This window comes from Callionymus lyra, chromosome 9 (assembly GCF_982586985.1).
Source record: "Callionymus lyra chromosome 9, fCalLyr1.hap1.1, whole genome shotgun sequence".
Lineage (NCBI taxonomy): Eukaryota > Metazoa > Chordata > Actinopteri > Syngnathiformes > Callionymidae > Callionymus > Callionymus lyra.
This window is the reverse complement of record NC_141826.1, coordinates 21,372,847-21,392,035: the sequence shown is the minus strand read 5'-3', so window position 1 is coordinate 21,392,035 and position 19,189 is coordinate 21,372,847. Positions and strand designations below refer to the sequence as shown.

Below are 19,189 nucleotides of genomic sequence, written 5' to 3'. Positions count from 1 at the left end.
TAAGGGTCTTCTTGTTCCTTCTACTGTTTACAGCTTAAATCACCACTTCCTTTATTTTTCCGTCCCACTCAGCCGTCTCTCATACATGAACTTAATGTCTCCGTATGTCCTCCAAGTACAGGTCACTTCCTGTCTGGATAACTAGAAGTATATAGTGTTTGTTTTTTTTATTTACATGTGTCGCAATATATATGCAGTAAATATAGAGATTTTCTTTCTTTTTCTGTCCTGTGAGCAAACAACATAATGTCAGTGATATACATTTAGATTTAGAACATGTTTATTGCCAGTTAAGACGGGGATTTTTGTGGTGTTGACGAATGAAAATATATATAAGTGATTCATATGTTAAAGTGAGGATATAAAAAATGAACAATTGTATCAAACAAATACATTGAACACATGATGTGCTTCTTTCTGCTTGTGTTAAATGATGGGCAAGACATCTTGGCTGGACTGGAAATGTCACCACGTGACAATGACACAGAAACACTCTCGAGGTGACACTAGCTGTGAAGGACATCACCTGGTATTTAAAACTCTCGATTTGAAATGCCATCCAACTATAAAACAGACTGAAATTGATAACGAAACTCGTGTATCAGTAGCTAGTGAAAGAAAACATCAGAAAAAAATAGATCAGTGCTTTTAGGATAATTTGTTTTAATTGATTCATATATTACTTGAATTGTATTTTTAGTTTTCGAGTTCGTAGAGAAACGGTGATAAATGTCAAGTATTCCGATGCGCTAGAGGGCGCTGGTTAGTTTCATGTGATTATTTTACCGCCATTCATTCCCGCGAATCAGGAAGTGAGCGACTGTCAGTCGGGTTTTCGCGCTAAAATGAAACGAAGCAGACGTTTAACAAGAGATGCAATGTTTTAGTCCGGAGAACAAATTTGTGAATCGACTCTAGTATTCTTTCGGTTTAAGTCCGGGTTTTACCAATTCTTATAGATAATCGCTTTTTCCCCCAACATTTTCTGACAACAACAACAACAACAACAATGTCTGCAGTGACAGCAGAAAGCTTGACATCAGAGCTGGAGCTTTTCGATGTTCCCTGTGGAGATGATTCCGTTCTGGACAAACGTGAGATCAACTATATCTTTTGATTCAACACTGAAGTCTTGGTTTATAACCTCTGTTTGTCAAAGGTGGTCTTTCGACTGACCTTTTATAATGGAAAATGTAGGTAATTTAAACTTGTTATTGTTGTGATAGGTTTATAAATCTACAGTCAAACTGCCTTTTTTAAGTTAGTAACGTTTTGTTATAAGTAATTGAGTCATTATTTAAGTATTTAACCTTGTGATACACAAGAAAATGCATAATAATTCAGATATGAACCCAAACTGAGTTGTAATAAATGATCGTACTCTCCATTGTTAATTAAATACATTCATAATAATATATAAACTTTGAATTGTAAATTGCATTTTATTCATCTGATCTTCCTTTGTGTTTCAGTGGTGGAGCTGTGTATTTGTAACAGGATGACGGCAGATGAGATAGTTCTGGAGTGGGTTGCCTTCAGCACCACCAAAAATGGACTGAAGCTCTCAGTGGAAACCGTTGAACAATTTGAACATGAGGTAAAAAAAAAACCAACAACAATGATCTCTTCCAGTTCATGAAATGTGACAATGTTGTGTTGTTAACTTTTGCAGGTCCTAAACAAAAAGATAAAATCTAAACAAAGCTCCAAAAGAGAAGAACCTTTCAACAGAACCAGAGACATCCACTCTTTGCAAGATTTGTATCCTTGACCCGGAGTTTCATAATTCATAGCATTGTTTAATTTTGACAACTAGTTGCTGCTATTGACATTTTTGGTGACGGACCTTAATGTATGATTTTGTCAGAATTAAAGCAGAGGAAGAGGAGGAGAACTTGTTGGACTCGTACTGCACGCCTGCCAAGGTAACGTGTTATTTTGACTTTCTCTCAACACAATTAAGATAAGCTTTTCAGCTGGTTTTCCTTCCTGGACGCAGGCTTCTCAGAAGAGACCACTAACTACTCCAGAAAACCCTCACTCAAAGCGAAGTATCGCTCTACTGGCCAGTCCAGGTTTGCTACTGTCACCTGCCAGCTTCTCTCCAAGGTAATGACTGCTCAGTCGTACTTCTTCTTCTTCTTCTTCTTCTTCTTTGGGCTGCTCCCTTCAGGGGTCGCAACAGTGAATCAACCTCCTCCATCTATACCTGTCCTTTGTATCCCTCTCTCTCACACCGACCAACTTCATGTCCTCTTTCACTACATCCACAAACCTTCTCTTTAGTCTTCATAATCTCTTTTTTATCCAGACCTCCTGCCTGGCAGTTCCAACCCCAGCATCCTTCTCCCGATATACTCACTATCTGTCCTCTGTACACGACCAAACCATCTTAATCTCTCTGCTCTTATCTCCAAAACATCTAACATGTTCCTCTGATCGACTCATTCCTGATCCTATCCATCTTCGTCACTCCCTAAAAAACCCTGTCATCTTCATCTCTGCTACCTCCAGCTCTACTTCCTGCCTTTTCCTCAGAGCCACTGTCTCTAGACCACACCGCATCCATTTTTAATACTTTATATCTACTTGAATGTCATCTTAAGTCACTTGCCATCATCTGTGATACGCACAACTTGGTTTCACATCATAATAACTATTAGAACGTTTAAAAAAATCAAACTATATATTTAGTAGTCAACTGATATTTAGAACAAAGCATTTGGAGATTTTGGCAAAGACACTGTCTTTAGTAGTTTTTTGTATATTTGTAAATATTAGTGATGATCTGATGAAGCTTCATGAAACAGTGTCATTATCTTCAGAGTCCACTAGCTGGCGGCTTCTGCACTATTTTCCTTTGTTTTTAACAACTGTCATTTTTAAAGTGATGGCGCCACCTACTGACCTCTAAACAACATGATACTGCATTATGAAGCTTCATCAACACAGCATTATTAAATGGCTGATTAAATGATTGAGGTGTTTCAGCCCCTGAAGTCTTTGTAACATTAGAGCCTCAAGCCTTCATGATCTACAACAGTAATTGTTGAATTGAAGTCCAGCACCAGAAACGACCTAAGAAAGATTTACTTTCTACTATAACTGTCAGTTATTAACTGGTTGTTCAGATTGTATTTTACTGCTGATGTATTTCTATAAGTTATCTATCAATAATGTATAATTATGCCTTTTTTCCCCCACATTTATATACCAAAAAAACATTAAGTCTGTGTCGGACTAGAATCTCTTGCTTTGTATTGTTTTCATGCTTTGAAAAATCAGATAATGTTCTTTAAATCAATTCCCTTTGGACTTTTATCTTCAGTGTACCTGTATAGAAAGAGAGTCAATCATATATTTTTTTCAAACTTAAAGTCTTTTGTTGGTCTTTAATTCATAAAACTCGCTGTAAAAGCTCCTTTGCATTGCATATTTTCACATATTAAATTCTAAATACACTTAATATGAATCTGTATAACCACAGCTGCGATCACAAGGCACTATTAAATCTAGTTCCTCTTGAACTTGTGATGTTTTTGAGAAGCCAGAGCAAGTGACTCCATTTTTCTACAATGTGAGCTGGTTAATAGATAGAAAATAATGACATAGCTCTGATTATCTTAAAATAAAATCATTTAAAATAAAATAAAAAATGACAAAAATGGTCCATATTTACACTGAAACCACAGAGAAATCCAGAAAACATTCAACAGATTTGAATCGGTAAAAAGATCCCCGAGTAATTTCAAGCGTATTCCCTTCTTTATTCTTTCCAGTGTGACCCCTTCTCAAAACTACAGCCAGCGGGGGGCGAAGGGCGAGGTCGTCGCCACGTTCGGAGCTGTGCAGGGAACCCGATGGGTCGGCAGGAAGACGCCCAGTTCCGGAATCCAGCTGGAGCAGCTGGAAGGTCCGGAATATTCTCTGCACTCCAGCTATAAGTTCATGTTCCAGAGGCTCAGAGATGTTCGCAACGGTGAGGAAGGAGCAGTTGTTGTTGATCGTTAGAGCCTCTTAGATGAAAGTTTGTAAATGATGTAAAGAGATGAAACAAGAAGGATGTGTCTCGCCTGCAGTTAATACAAAACTCTGCAGCGAAAATTCTGAGCCGCTCTAGTAGAAGAACTCACATTTCTCCGATCCTTAAAACTCTTCTCTGGCTGCCAGTTTCTTTGGAGGACAGTGATCCTTCCAGACTGTTGCTCCTAAGCTTTGGAACGATCTTTGTGTTTGATGATCTACTGACTCCTTCAAGAAACATCTTAAGACCTTTTTATTTGTGCTTTTCCTTGATTTTCTGGGACTCCTGTGTTTGTCTCGGTGTACATTTTATTGAATATTGTTTTGATTGTTTTAGCGCTTTGTGAACCTGGTCTGGAAAAGCTCTATAAATATAAATGACTTGTTTGTTGTGGGAGAAGATTATTTTTTATACACATATATCCTTCTGCCATAAATCCATAGTAAAAAAAACCATTAAAGTAGCTTTTATTTAAAGTTTTAACTAGCAAACTAACTATTATATATATATTAACATTATTGATAAATAAATGTATGATTTAAAATGCTTGTAGGAAAACAATATTGTGACAAACACTCGTGGTCTTCCACAGTGTTGACGGAGAAGATCGAGGAGCTGGGAGAAGGTCTGCGGTCTCACTTCAACATCGAGGAGTTCTCGTCGGCTTCACTGCCTGCTCAGGTACACGGTTCAAAAAACATAAAGTCTTGATTCACGAGTCGACATAAAACCGTGTGGATCCGTTCCTCTGATCTCAGGACAGCGTGACGGTTCTGGGTCACGTCTGCTGCGACAGCAACGGAAAACTCAACTCGCAGTCGGTGTTGCTGGAGGAGGGGGCGGAGCACGGAGGTCAACACGTGGCCGTGGACCTGTCCGAGCTCAGGGAGTACTCGCTGTTCCCGGGTCAGGTGAGGTCGCACCCGACCGTAGGGTTTAGTCACTTGACGGTGGTTTTCATTTGCCTGCGCGCTGAGTCGTGTGCAGCAGGTTATATGGCCACCCAGAGCAACAGAGAGAGCCAAAGATCCCGGTCCTGAGGATCCACCGGCGTCTGACCGAGAACTCTGACATCTTTCAGTGTTTTTGCATGATTCTGTACTTTTTTATTAGTAGCAAATATCTTTATTGTCTCTTTTATATTGACTGGAAATGTCTTGGAGATATTTTATTGGCCTTTTTTTTGGCATTTAATTGAAAAGTCTTTGATACTTTATTGATCTTGGAGAAAGAAGTTCATGTTTCTAAATACATCCATTTAAAAAATACAAAGTTCTAATCTTATTAAAATACAATCTTCATAATATACAAAATTATAATCTTATTAAAAAGCATTTAACAAAAATACAATCTTGTTAGAATACAAAATTACAGAAATACAATCTTGATAAAATACAAAAATACAATCTTGTTGAAATGGAAAATACAAAAACGCAATCTTGATACAAAATATAATTTTGATAAAATACAAAAATATAATGTTGATAAGATACAAAAATACAATGTTGATAAAATACAAAATTACAGAAATAAAATATTTAAAATACATAGTACAAAAATACAAACTTGATAAAATACATAATAAAATCACAATAAAATACATAGTACAAAAATACAAACTTGATAAAATACATAATCAAATCACGATAAAATACATGATACAAAAATATAAACTCGATAAAATACATAATAAAATCACGATAAAATACATGATACAAAAATATAAACTCGATAAAATACATAATCAAATCACGATAAAATACATGATACAAAAATATAAACTCGATAAAATACATAATAAAATCACGATAAAATACATGATACAAAATACAAACTCGATAAAATACATAATAAAATCACGATAAAATACATGATAAAAAAATACAAACTCGATAAAATACATGAAACAAAAATACAGACTTGATTATATACATGATACAATCGCGATAAAATGAATAATACAATCTTGATAAATTTCCAAATCACAAAAATACAAACCTGATTAAATACACAAAATACAATCTCAAAATGATACACAATACAAAAATACAATCGCGATAAAATGCATAATACAAAAATACAATCTCGATAAATAACAAAAATACAATCTTAATTAAAGAATCTAACAAAAACACAATCTTATTAAAAATACAAATAAAAAATACAATATTGCTAAAATTCAAAAATAAAATCTTGATTAAACACAAATAACAAAAATACAATCTTTATAAAATATAGAAATACAAGCAAATGTATTCATACAATGAATCATTGAAATAAAATAAGGTTTAACGTAAATACAACCATAACATTATAACAAGATTAAATCTTGAATCACTACTTCTGTCTACCAGAATACTTGCTCCGTGGTTTGAATATCGAGGTGAAATAAAAAAACGATTCTTCATTTGATTCTTCCTTCTCTCTCAGGTGGTGGTGATGGAAGGAATGAACACGACGGGGAAGAAGTTAATGGCGTCCAAACTCTACCAGGTCAGTTGCATCTAATGAACTCGTATCGACTCGATAAGTTATATTTCCTGGAGGTAACCGAGTGACAAATGTGTTTCTTCAGGGGGACCCTCTGCCCTTCTACTGTCCGGAGGTCAAAATGGAAATGGACGAAGGTGACGTATAGATTTTCAGGAAAAGGTTAAACTCGTCTCTTGTCTCGACTGAAACGATCCCTCGCGACCCTCAGAGCCTCTAAACGTTCTCGTCGCCTGCGGCCCTTACACCCCCTCTGACAGCCTGACCTTTGACCCCCTGCTGGACCTGATCAACGGCATCGTCCGGGACCGTCCGGACGTGTGCATTCTGGTACCTCACGCCTTCTGTTCACCTGACGAGTCACCTGACGAGTCACCTGACGTGATCCTAAACATTCTCTTCCTCTTCAGCTCGGACCCTTCGTCGACGCCAAACACCAACAAATCGAGGTAACGAGAAGTTTTACTCTCGACGATGAAGGGATGACGTGTTGATGCAAGTTTTCCGTCCGGTCTCTCCCGCAGAAAGCTCAGGTGACCGAGACGTTCGAGGCCATTTTCACCCGATGCGTGGAAAGCGTCGTCGACGGAACCAAAAGGTGAGTTTCTTCGCTTCTCCCTCTTTGGTCGTCGTCGGCGGCTTTTAATCCGTTTTTATGCGTTTTTCTCGGCAGCGTCGGCTGTCGTCTGGTGTTCGCTCCGTCGCAGAGAGACATCCATCATAACTTCATCTACCCTCAGCCTCCGTTCTCTCTTCCCAATCTCAGCAAGGAGCAGAGCCAGGTGGGACCAGAACAACAACTTGATGATGCTGATGCTGATGCTAATGCTAATGCTAATGCTAATGCTGATGCTGATGCTGATGCTGATGCTGATGCTGATGCTGATGCTGATGCTAATTCTGATGCTAATGCTGATTCTGATGCTAATGCTAATGCTAATGCTAATGCTAATGCTGATGCTGATGCTGATGCTGATAATCCCCCTTCTTTCTGGCAGCGCGTCACTCTGGTCCCGGACCCCTGCACTCTTGTCATCGACGGTGTGACCCTCGGCCTCACGTCCACAGACATCTTATTCCACATGGCTGCAGAAGAGATCAGTTGGTAATAAATAAATATCATTTGTTTTTTTTTCAACGGTCATCTTTTTTATATGCAGCTTAAAAATAAAATGATCAATTATAACATTTTTAATTTTATCTTTTTTTTATAAAATAAAGTTTTTAAATAACTTCCATTTTAATATACATTTAAAATTAAATTTTAATTGGAACAGTTCATGTTTTTAATTATTTTTGTTCAACCCCCCCTTTCTGTACTGTACTGTGCATTTATTTAACAAATTATACTATTTTTTAATTCTCGATAATGTTCTTTTATTCGTGTTCATTTTATGTTATGGTTTCATTTTTTTACCGTTCTTATTTTATTTTTGTATTTATTAATATGTTCTTTAAGTCCTAATATAATACATATTTAATCTTTCTGTGACCTGCAGTATTTCTACCAAGAATCAATAGACCAGGAAGTAAATAACTGGACTTTTCTTCCAGCGGCTCCGGATCCGACAGATTCTCTCGTATTCTGAAGCACATGTTGATCCAGAGAAGGTATCGTTCGTTTGTTCATCTTGTTTCTCTCGTCGCTCCTGACGTATAAAGTTCTACCTAATCTGACGTCCTGTGATCCTGTTCCCAGTTATTACCCCCTTTACCCTCCAGCCGAGGAGGTGAACATGGACTTTGAAAAGCTCCAGGGTTTTGGACAAATGCCCGTGACGCCCGACGTCCTCCTGGTGCCCTCAGAGCTGCGATATTTCATAAAGGTCTTGTCGAATCAGACGCTTAATAAATGTTTGTTTTGTTTTGTTTTAACTGGAACATTTTGTTTCTGTCCAGGACGTGATTGGCTGCGTCTGCGTCAATCCTGGACGTCTGACGAAAGGTCAGGTGGGCGGGACCTACGGCCGGCTCCTGATCCAGCGCAGCGACCCCGCCGAGGGCGGAAAGAGGTCGAGTCCGTGTTTAGCAGCTCAGGTGGTGAAGATTTAAGACGAACGTTGACGTGAGTTCGTCGCGTTTTTCCTCCGAGTCGGTGAACATATGTAGAAACTTTATACACAAATTAGAAGCAAAAACGTATTATTGCTTGATATTAATAATGAATGATAAATAAACTGTTGCTTTTCTACCACTTTTATTCCTCTGGGTTTATTTTTCTAGAGATAATTTTTTAAAAGCCTTTAAATTTCTCAAAAAATGACAAAAAAATCAAAACAATACTCACTAAAGTATATACTTTAAAGGTCAAGTAAAACTGATAACACAACAGGAGTTCCAGAAAATCAAGGAAAAGCCTGAACAAATAAAATCGTCTTAAGATGTTTCTTAAATGAGTCACAGTGCGCCTTATAATCCGGAGACTTTATATATGAACATCACCTGGTGACTTTCATGACTCTGAGACGACACGCCGTGGGTGGGATTACGTCATTGCGTCATCACATCATGGCGGTTGGCTATGGAGTGAGATTACTGCCACCTGTTTGAGCGAGTGTGTCTTGGTGGTTTTTTGCGCAAAATCACTCTGCTGCGCGCTCAACCAGTCATACACGCTCAACTTTTCTGCTGCTTTTGACCGTATCTTTTATTCTATGCACCTTATAATCCGGTGCGTCTAATAGTGCGAGAGAATACAGTGTTTATTTGGTTAAAAGTACTTCAGTCGTAAAAACTGTCCGAGTGGATCTGAGGGTCCGGAGACTCTCTCTGCTCCACCTGGAAGATCTTGTGCGTCGCTGGAAAAGTCGACACAAAACATCTTCAGTCACTGATGTCGGGTGTTTGTGTGTTTGATCATTTACCTTTGACCTTTGCTTCACTGTCTTTGAGTCTGGAATAGAATCAAGGGTCAGTTCAGGTCCATGTCATGTGAAGGTCGTTCATTTTTTTATTTACGTCTGTAGCTCAGGTGCGAGGAGTCGCTCGATATCATCTTCATCATCATCATCATCATCATCATCATCATCACTCGACTCGTTGAGCTCCTCGTCGCTCGACTCTTTGTCGCTCTTGTCTTCGTTCTCGGAGACTTCAGGGATGACGAGCAGCTTCCTGGACCTGAAGGGTCAGAACGTCACAGACGTGCAAGATTTGAGCAGAAAATGATCAAAAAAATACCTGGTCTTTGGCGCGACGATGATGTCATCGGAGTCGTCCTCGTCTCTCTTTGGTTCCTCGACTTCTTCCCCTTCTTCGTCACGTTCCTCCACCTCTTCATCGTCTTCACTCTCTCCTTCGTCTTTCTGTCTCGTTTTCTCACCGTTTTCTTCATCCTCCTCTGACTTCACCTCGTCCTCCTCTTCGTCAGTGTCTTCGTCCTCTGTCGTGTGTCTTCCTAACGAAACCCCCTCGCTCTCCGGCAAACTCTCCTCCACGTCCTCATCCTCCTTTCCATCTTCCTCCTCCTCGTCTTCCTTTCCATCTTCCTCCTCCTCGTCTTCCTTTCCATCTTCCTCCTCCTCCTCCTCCTCCTCTTCCTCCTCCGTCTCTCTGGTTTCTTGCCTCTTGCTCGATGGTCCGGACTCGTCGCTGCTTCTCTGTGATTGCTCTTCATCTTCACTCTGATCATCTCCTGAGCTCCTGTCCGTCTGCTCCACGCCCGACAACCTTCTGTTCTCCGCCGTCTCTGAGCGAGCGGCCGGCGAGACGACGATGTCGCCCGAGGTCGACGATGATCTATAGGTCGAGACGTGGTTTCGGCATCATTTACGCTCTTATTATTTGGTTCAATGTATAATACAAAAAATCACCCTGGAGAGTCAGTCGCTTTCCTCTCTTGCTCTTCACTCCGTCTGGAACCGTCTCCTCCGACCTCAGAGCTCCAGCTCAACCGAACTACCGAGAGAAAATTCAAATGACGACAACTTTATGAATATGTCTCTTAAATTGTGGATCGTTTGGTTCCAACCTGGCTGGACGTCCAGCTCGTGACTCCCTGCAGGAGCTCTCGTGGTCAGAAGGTGCCGCAGTGCTGTTGAGCCAAGAGTCAGACCCGTAGCTAACAAGGCTTGATACGAGTGTACGCCGTCCTGATCGTATCGAGCGTTTGCGCCGGTGCCAAGTTCTGCTTGATGGAGTCGAGTCGGTTGGTGCGACGGTAAGAGACGACGACAGACGCCTTCCTGGTTCCGGTCGGACTCGGGTTTGTGGATCGTTTCACCTGCAGGTTCGCTCCCGGAATCTATGTCCCGACCTGTAGTTTCATGTAAGTGTCATCAGAATATTTACATTTCAATGTTGGAACTTGTGGAAAAATAGTCATAGAAATGTTTTTTTTTTTTATCATTTGTTTAATTATTTTTATGTTCAAAGGTTGAATTTATATTTTTGTGTGATGAATGTTTGTTTTTTTATATTATTATTTTATATTATTTATGTTGGAAATGATTAATAAGGTAAGGTTTTACCTTACCTTACCTTATTAATCATTTCCAACATAAATGTTTTTTTATATGTTTTCTTACACATGGAGTTTGATATTCTAATTACAATTATCACAATATTATTATTAATATGTTTCTAAATTCAATGGGCTTTTTTTATGTGGCCTTTTAAATTCCATTTATAATTTGACAACATGAAAAAAAAAGTGACAAATGGTTTGATATTTTAATTCCAATAATAATATTTTTTAAAAATTGCGAAGTTATTCTTTTAATTGGTAAACTTTAAATTCAGTATAAACCTGTTGGTATAATTGCAAACGTTTAACGTTTTTCTGTTGAACTCTGTGTAAAATAAAATCATGCATTTTAAATGTTTTTGGGGGCATTTTTAATTAAATTATTAAAAAGAAAAACGATACAACCTTTTCAAAATACAAATGATTGTCTTCAATTATTCAGTAAAAAAAAACATTTGACATCTATGGACAAACCTTTGAATGTATTTATTCAAAAATAACTAAACAAATATATTGTAAATTAAACTAATCTTCTGATGACACTGAGACACTGAAACACAACTTCATATTTCAGTCGAACAAAGCAAAGCTATAAGTGAAAAGAAAAGTTGATTGAAATGATGTTTTTACTCTCAGAAGCGTTAATAGGTTTATTTTGATAAATTTGCCGACCCCTGGTTTCACGGAAGGAAACAATACGTAAAAATATGCTTCATGACATTGAAAAAACTTTACGAAGGCAAATCATTTGAGCATTTTTGAGTTTATAGAAGCAAGAAGTGAAAGAATGAAACAAACCTTTTGATGCTTGTTTTTGTTTGACTTGTTCCTCAGTATTCCTCGGACACATTTTCAAACAGTCCTCCGTCATCTGTTAAGAAAGGTACAAAGTTGTTAAAGCATTTATATAAATGTTATGATGGATAAAACTTTATTGATCGCTCTGGAGAGTCTCCTTCTGGAAATCGTTTTTCCAGTTAAAACAGAGCAACACAGATGATAGATTCGTAAAAGAAAACAATAACAAGAACAAAGTTTCTATAAAAAGAAAGTTCAAGATGATACATTCTAAGTCTAAAGATAAGAGCATAGATCAAAGAAAAATAACAAAGATACAAAGATAGATCAGTTCAATATGAAATAAAACCTGAAAAAAGATCAGAAATTGTCTTAAAATGTAAGAATAACTCAGGTTACTAAAATGATGTTATGAATCATTTCATTCTCAGTCACGCATGTTTTCAAACCTTTCTTTGAGCAGCTTCTGTTTTCACTTGGAGTTCCTGCTGCCAGCGAGGATAGTTCTCCTCCAGGTATCTCTCGTACTCCATCTGTAGGGAGTTCAGGAAGAAGATTTAGGTTCATATGGATTCAGTTCAACCAAATCTGTGAATGGATCCGAAAAAAACAGTCCAAAGTTTGACCAGAGACGTTACAGATGATGTTATTGCTGCTGACCCGGATTGTTTTCATGGCTGCGGTTCTGGTCATCATGACTCTCAGCGTCTTCTCTACTTTCTCAAACTGCTGCAGCAGTTGTCGGTTCTGATGTTGAGACGCCTTCTCTCTGTCTCCGAGCTCCTGGAGATATTCTCGCAGACGCCTCTGCTTACTGGAAGTGAAAAGAACGGTCAACATAATAATAAATAAATAAATAAAGTCAATATTGTTTACTCACAAATATTTCCTCGTGGTACCTTCATCCTGCAGTGACCTGTTGAGTGACGACAGTAGATTATAATCCATATTAATTAAACAATATATTCATAAATATTACCTATATCTTAGACCTCCTTCTCTTGTGATTGTAAAAGTATTTGATGGTTCTATTGAATGCCCCAAATTCAGCAGCCCTTGGTCCGGTGCAGTCATGTCTGCAGTCTATAGACTCAGATTAACCAGGATTACCAGTGAGTTTAGGGGGAGGGGCCAGACTTTCACGTAAATCTGGGATGTGTCAACCATTACCTTTTACTACACAAACAATCTAATCTATTTTATCTTGAAATCAATTTAAAAATGATCCACTGAATTAAAACATTCCGAAAAAAATTAATGTAAAATAACAATTTGCCTCTTGTACTAGATTCAGAATAAAATAGTGGCGTCTGATCAATAACAACATCTTAAATATAAACATCAGAAATATTTTTCTATGACGTATCAATGACCGTGTACTACACGGAACAGTGCGCCACATTTAAATACTTTGAATACGTCAATCATTTTTAAATTTAAAGATGGAACGTTTTATGATTAATTTATAAAAATATCTTAAGTCAAAATGTTATTTATACATTCTTTAAGTCAATAATCGAAACTATTTAAATGTCAACGATACACGTATATAAAATCAAGTAAAATTTCCCAAATTTATATAAACTCTTTTTTTATTTATGACTAGAAGTATTTTAAATACAATAATATATTAAATGTTAATAAATAAATGTTGATCCAGAGATATTATTTTATTCACTTCCGGGGCACGCGTTTGTAACAGGATGTGACGTCATTCTTCTTTCGCTTGCAGTTCAAGACAGAATGAGGTTCGACAGGTTTTTGTAAATAGTTAACACCTCTTACATGAAGTGTTTAAACCCCAGAACTAGGTTTAATAGTGCCTTGCGATCGCAGCTGTGGTTACACAGATTGATATTAAGATAAATAAGTGTATTTAGAATTAGTTATTGAATGATACACGAGGTTCATTTTGAATTTTAGTCTGTTTTATAGTTGTTTTAAATACCAGGTGATGTCCTTCACAGCATGATGTCACCTGGACAGTGTTTGTTTCTGTGTCATTGTCATGTGTTGACATTTCCAGTCCAGCCAAGATGTCTTTATATCCTCACTTCAATATATGATTGATCATTTGTTATTTTCATTAATTCTATTATGTACTTTCAACTCCACAAAAATCCCCGTCTTAACTGTCAATAAACCTGTTCTAAATCTAACTGACATTATCTTGTTTGCTTGCAGGACAGAAAAAGAAAGAAAATCTCTATATTTGATATATATATTGCGACACATTTAAATAAAAATAAAAAACACTATATACTTCTAGTTATCCAGACAGGAAGTGACCTGTACTTGGAGGACATACGGAGACATTAAGTTCATGTATGAGAGACGGCTGAGTGGGACGGAAAAATAAAGGAAGTGGTGATTTAAGCTGTAAACAGTAGAAGGAACAAGAAGAGCCTTAAAAAAAAAGTTTAGATCTCTCTGGGGGAGAATCAAAGAGAGAAAAAAGATTTCTCATGAAACAACCAAATATGGCACAGATATCAAGAAATGTAACATTTTTGGGGATTTCATTTTAATTCCATGAGGACTGACTTTCTTAACATAAGCTTTGGTTAAATGCTTCTCTTCTTTACAGACTATTCTGCAGGAATTAAAATAGAGGTGAAGAAAAAGGTAGCAACTCATACAGGAAATGAAGGGGAAAATAAAGGTGTTCAACACAAGCGGAGACACAATTACACACAGGTGTGACACGACATCTGTCTTAGTATCTCACTCGCATCCTTCAAATCTAATTCAACTTGGATGTAATTATGTGACATCCCAGTCATTGGCAAACACCCGTCTTATGTAACCATGTGAATCAAATCCTGCTTCAAAGTATTTTCCTTCTCAAGGAAGTGAAAAATCACATCAAAGGATCAAATCCATTTTTTTCTGCTTCCATCGACTCAGTGTAAGTTGATGGAAACTGTGGTTAAACCTCTGCTCTCTTTTTCTGTTATTTCTGTCCGTCAGAGTCTTTTTTTTAGTCGTCTTCCTTTCACAATCCAATCAAAAAATATAATCATATCTGAGGTTTTCAGAATTGTTTAAGAGGAGAGACTTTGTTTTCCACACTTGATTTTATTTAAATTAGAATAGTTTAGATTCAGAGCAGAGACTAAAGAAGGTTTATATCATCTTGTAGTAAATTCAACATCAATAAGGAAAACATAACTTCCTGACATTAAGTCAAATAGTTGCTTATTTAGTAGAACAGTAAAAAAAATGAATTATATTTCAAACACAAAAACCTAAACGTCTCCTCACATCTCAACTCAAACCTTCAAACCACAGACGTCTTCACATTTCTGGTCTGGAGACATGGTTGGGCTCAAGAACCTCCTCTTCCTGTAATGGAAGAATATAGTAGCATCGGTTTATAACCGCACACTGAGAGGTTGAAGTGTTGTTGTGACGACTGACCCGAGTGGAGAAACATCTGCTGCTGGGAACAAATTTCCATGATGTCACTCTTGTTAGTGATTCACCGAGGGAGGTGGACAGATCGCGAGTGTTGGACACCTGGAAGAAAACCGTTCGGACACAATAGAAACCAGAAAAGAATGTTATTTACAAATAAAGAGCGACAGCAGCTAAATAATTATATAACAACTCACGACATGTTCATTAATTGGTAAACAGTGTTTTTACGGTAAACAACATGAGATCATTTAATAAACAAACTGATCACTAATAAGTTAGGAAATAAGTTATTGAACAGCAGAAAATCAACTATTTTTTTTATTATAATGTGTAAAAGAAAGCCTTTTTTTGGGTGAATGATCCATTTTCATCTCTAATTTATACATCTTTGTTGTTATTATGAGACACTTTAAATACAATTGAATTTAATTGTTTGTGTCTTAAATATTCCATTGTGTTGTTGTTCAATCCTGTTTTGATTCAGGTCGTCAACTGTGATTAAACCATGAAAACAACACCTTCATGTGGGTTAAGCAGGCTTTCCTGAAGTCCATGTTGCTGCTGAAGCTCACAATACTCATGGTCGAGTTGAGAATCACCTCCACAGCAGTGCTTAACTTTCTTTGATTCTAAAATAAGAAACAAATGAAAGCGTTATCTTCTGGTTAAAACCCATTAACATGTATGTTTTCCTTTCCTTCCTTCTTTCATGTTGTGACTTCATTGTATTTCTCAGATCGCTCTGAAAGGCCGATGTGACCGCCAGCCTGTTGTTGCTCAGTATCGCCTCCAGGTGGTGCTCAAGGAGCGTCTCTGCAGCTTCAGTGGATTTCAAGCCAAAGACAATATTTGAGCAAATCTTCAAAGCCTCGTTCATTTGTTTACAGCCACACATCTGTCTCTTACATATGACTTCAGAGAGATGAGACGTGAAGGGGTCACAGTGCTGCAGGAAGACAAAAACCGACAGATTCTGTTCTATGGAGGAACATCTTTGCTGGTCCCGGGACTCGGAGGAAGGATCCGACTCCACCGAGAAGACAATGTTGTCACAGGTTGAAGGATCTGCAGAGGGAGGATGAGAAGAACGAGATAAAAACATGATTCAAGTCATTCAGTTTCTCATGAACTTTAACCTCACATAAATACAGAGAAAGGGTCACATGTGTATGACATCTCCTCTAACTGGTCATTGTTTTCCTTCTGGTTCTAAACGGTAACAGCAGAATGTGCGGTCAGACCCAAACTAAACCACGTGGTTCAGCATCATATAGAGCATTCCACTCTTTCCCTGGAGACACATGATCCGCAGATTGTGTGGAGATTGTAAAACCTGCTGCATTCACACTCGGAGCAGCAGATCCAAGACACTCTTCAACTCAAGAGATCAAAGAAATGTACTGAACAAGATTTCTGTTCATGAAATCCAGGATTGAGGACAACTGTGTACAAGAAGGCTTTGAGAACAAGTTCTCACATAAGAGATTCACATCATTCCTGAAGCACAAAGTTCACCCAGAAAGAAAATTTCTCACATTACTATGAGAATACAAAAGCATTTGTAACAGGTTCATAGGATGATCCAGAACAATCTAAATGATGTGTTTTACCTGTAAGTCCAGACCACTGAATGCTGTGCAAACCCAGATCCTGACAGTCGAGGTGAGTTGGAAGACTTTTGAAAAGGTTGGAAGGTCCTCTGATTGGTAGTTTACTGGGGGAGTAGAACATCACCTGAACTCAAGTCAAGGTACATTTCTGTTGTTTTTTTTAGCGTTTCTCATCTGCGTGCGATTGGAAGAGGATATTTGAATCCGACGCAAGTCGGTCTGCAGGTTTGGGAGCTGATGCATGCACGGGGTCAGGAGGAAGACCAGCTGAGCGCTCAGGTCCCCGTACAGGCCTCGGTCCATCACTTCTGGTGGGATGCTGAGCGGTAGCTTAGTTCCTAGGACGGCGTGACCCCCGTCACACCAGCGAACTCCGCTCACATTCACTTGAGGCCTACAAAAAAAAAAAAAAAATTGCCAAAAATATACCAAAACCTAAATAGCATGATATGAACTATTAATATGATAGTTTGAATTTAAAAACACTAACTGTCTGACTCTGGTGACGTCCAAAACAAAAGGCGATTGAGCTGCTTTGCTCCTAAACTTGGCTCTGTAATTGTAAAAACATTGTTAAAAAAAAAACACTAACATTTTATTGCAGGTTCAAATAACAGACTGGGTTTGTTATTATAACCTGAATTTCAACACAAAAGGATCAGTCAAGTGTTATCTCGTGTGATCCAGACAATAGTTACTTTATAAGTGAGAAGAATAGTTGTAAATGTAGATGATTAGGGCATGAAAAGAGATGATTCATGGTTCATATTGGGAGAAAGGACGAGGTTGGGTGACAGAGAAGGGAGAGACATAATTACATGCAGATGGTGGAATCTTTATTCTCATAACTAGACCAACGGGCTTAACAGACGAACCACTGATGCAACAGAGTTTAATAGATGCTAAAATAAGAATGAAACCACACCTGAAATTTCTCTCTAACCTGTGAGGACTGAGGTTTATTACAAGCCTGACTGCTATCTGAAAAAAGAGAAGTGGAAACTGCTCAATATATTGAAAAATGCTCAACAGGAAATAGAACTTACTGCTGCATTTGCCAGACTGAACATGTGCAGGAAAGATTCCAACCCAGCTTGCCACGCCGGAGATACACACCTATTATCTTTCAACTGGTGATGGCAGAAGTTATCAGAGGCAATAAAATATCTTAAATAACAACCATTAAAGTACCTGAAAGGTAAGCGTTAACTTCAAAGAGCCAAAAGCATCACAGAATGTGCGGATTTCTTCTGGATCTGGTGTTATCGACCACAGCAGGCGGGGAAGTGTTCCTTCATCTACATCTGTGAGAACTTATACAAACATGTACATCATAAAAAAATTATATTTTATTACCACAACTAGTGTTTGTTATTGCTTTGTGTCAGTACCAGCTTGTAGATTTTCTTCGTTTGTCTTCCTATGTCTGGGACCAGCAGCTGCAACTTAATAGTTTTGCAAATAGTTTCGAAATTACAATTTGTAGTATATGTACAGATGGATGATAAGTAATTCAGAAGCATAGACAATGTTATTAATTACCACCATTTCCCACATTTAATACACATTTCCACTTTAATCTTTTTGTTAGTAGTACTTATAACATAACATTTAACGGATCCCTTCATAAGACGTCTCAGTTGTCAAAGAGAAACACATGAAGGGAAGTTCAAACAAAGCTAAAGCTAATGCTAACATAACATTAGCATGATGCTATCATAGTTAGCATGATTCTATCCCAGAAACTCACCTGTACAGTAAAATGTCTGGGACTGAACTTGGGTCTGAGGCCAGATAACCACCAGAAGTCCTGCACAATTCTTCACACGTGGCTGTTGTCGAACCAAAAACATACAAACTCGGAGAACCTTCACATTTGAAAGAAATACTCGTTAGCTTAGCATGCTAGCGAAGTAAGTATCATCAGAAAGCTAGTTGTTAGCATTTTTTTTAAACGTCAGATACGTCAATATTTTAGTATTTTAAAGTTGAGACATCATACAAATACCTGGTGTATTTCTTGACACATTTTCTACGGATGTTTAACAACTGATAACAAGAGAACACACTAAACTACAATTGCTTTCTCACATAACCTGAATGAGTCATTGGTTTTAATGCTTACAATGATTTTTAATATCAATATTTAAAAAATAAATGTGTATTATCATGATATTTAAAAACAAGATAGTTTTCATTGAAAATTGCATAGTTATTGTTTAGTTAAAAACTGCAACACAAATTTATTTTTGTATATACCCTAATTAATTTCTTTACTTTTATTGATTTGTCTTTCTTTTATCTATATATTACGATAAAAATAAATGGAAGATACTTTTAGTCATCAACTAAAACCCTTTTAAGTACTTATGTTACTTTTAC

The 19,189-nt window shown here is 37.6% G+C and overlaps 3 protein-coding genes across 5 annotated transcripts; 1 reads left to right on the top strand and 2 right to left on the bottom strand.

Annotated features, from left to right (window-relative positions):
• Positions 1-830: 830 nt before the first annotated feature.
• pola2 (polymerase (DNA directed), alpha 2) lies at positions 831-8,708 on the top strand. Its single transcript, XM_087798819.1, has 18 exons — positions 831-1,094; positions 1,473-1,597; positions 1,673-1,761; positions 1,868-1,925; positions 2,000-2,109; positions 3,780-3,979; positions 4,617-4,705; positions 4,783-4,935; positions 6,455-6,517; positions 6,600-6,651; positions 6,726-6,844; positions 6,925-6,963; positions 7,039-7,112; positions 7,188-7,296; positions 7,513-7,619; positions 8,069-8,125; positions 8,214-8,340; positions 8,414-8,708. The coding sequence occupies exons 1-18, from the start codon at positions 1,010-1,012 to the stop codon at positions 8,564-8,566; spliced, it is 1,809 nt and encodes a 602-aa protein (XP_087654945.1). The 5' UTR covers positions 831-1,009; the 3' UTR covers positions 8,567-8,708.
• Positions 8,709-9,040: 332 nt separating this feature from the next.
• Positions 9,041-15,114, bottom strand: LOC148072259 (uncharacterized). Of its 3 annotated transcripts, none has more exons than XM_087799530.1 (11): positions 15,056-15,114; positions 12,658-12,693; positions 12,438-12,591; positions 12,227-12,310; positions 11,778-11,850; positions 10,485-10,769; positions 10,327-10,411; positions 9,695-10,252; positions 9,473-9,634; positions 9,379-9,407; positions 9,041-9,312 (listed from the first exon to the last, which is right to left on the bottom strand). In XM_087799530.1, the coding sequence occupies exons 3-11, from the start codon at positions 12,471-12,473 to the stop codon at positions 9,236-9,238; spliced, it is 1,389 nt and encodes a 462-aa protein (XP_087655656.1). In that variant the 5' UTR covers positions 12,474-12,591; positions 12,658-12,693; positions 15,056-15,114; the 3' UTR covers positions 9,041-9,235. The 3 variants fall into 3 exon arrangements, with proteins under 3 accessions (XP_087655656.1, XP_087655655.1, XP_087655654.1); XM_087799529.1 differs by having other exon boundaries at positions 15,042-15,096; XM_087799528.1 differs by lacking the exon at positions 15,056-15,114 and adding an exon at positions 12,757-13,091.
• LOC148072258 (type 2 DNA topoisomerase 6 subunit B-like) lies at positions 14,860-18,868 on the bottom strand. Its single transcript, XM_087799531.1, has 14 exons — positions 18,816-18,868; positions 18,558-18,675; positions 18,199-18,252; positions 17,999-18,120; positions 17,854-17,937; positions 17,733-17,788; positions 17,298-17,360; positions 17,017-17,201; positions 16,808-16,936; positions 16,104-16,262; positions 15,878-16,016; positions 15,716-15,809; positions 15,198-15,296; positions 14,860-15,122 (listed from the first exon to the last, which is right to left on the bottom strand). The coding sequence occupies exons 1-14, from the start codon at positions 18,834-18,836 to the stop codon at positions 15,075-15,077; spliced, it is 1,371 nt and encodes a 456-aa protein (XP_087655657.1). The 5' UTR covers positions 18,837-18,868; the 3' UTR covers positions 14,860-15,074.
• Positions 18,869-19,189: the final 321 nt, after the last annotated feature.

Excerpts from the sequence above, each read along its gene's own strand:
- pola2 (XM_087798819.1), top strand. The coding sequence starts at position 1,010 with ATGTCTGCAGTGACAGCAGAAAGCTTGACATCAGAGCTGGAGCTTTTC. Across the intron at positions 6,652-6,725 it reads CAAAATGGAAATGGACGAAG|AGCCTCTAAACGTTCTCGTC; the intron begins GTGACGTATAGA and ends CGCGACCCTCAG. Across the intron at positions 8,126-8,213 it reads CACATGTTGATCCAGAGAAG|TTATTACCCCCTTTACCCTC; the intron begins GTATCGTTCGTT and ends TCCTGTTCCCAG.
- LOC148072259 (XM_087799528.1), bottom strand. The coding sequence starts at position 12,851 with ATGACTGCACCGGACCAAGGGCTGCTGAATTTGGGGCATTCAATAGAA. Across the intron at positions 12,694-12,756 it reads GAAGGAGGTCTAAGATATAG|GTCACTGCAGGATGAAGGTA; the intron begins GTAATATTTATG and ends GTCACTCAACAG. Across the intron at positions 9,313-9,378 it reads CAGTGAAGCAAAGGTCAAAG|CGACGCACAAGATCTTCCAG; the intron begins GTAAATGATCAA and ends CGACTTTTCCAG.
- LOC148072258 (XM_087799531.1), bottom strand. The coding sequence starts at position 18,836 with ATGTGTCAAGAAATACACCAG. Across the intron at positions 17,361-17,732 it reads AGGTTAGAGAGAAATTTCAG|AGCCAAGTTTAGGAGCAAAG; the intron begins GTGTGGTTTCAT and ends TTACAATTACAG. Across the intron at positions 16,263-16,807 it reads TCAGTGGTCTGGACTTACAG|ATCCTTCAACCTGTGACAAC; the intron begins GTAAAACACATC and ends CTCCCTCTGCAG.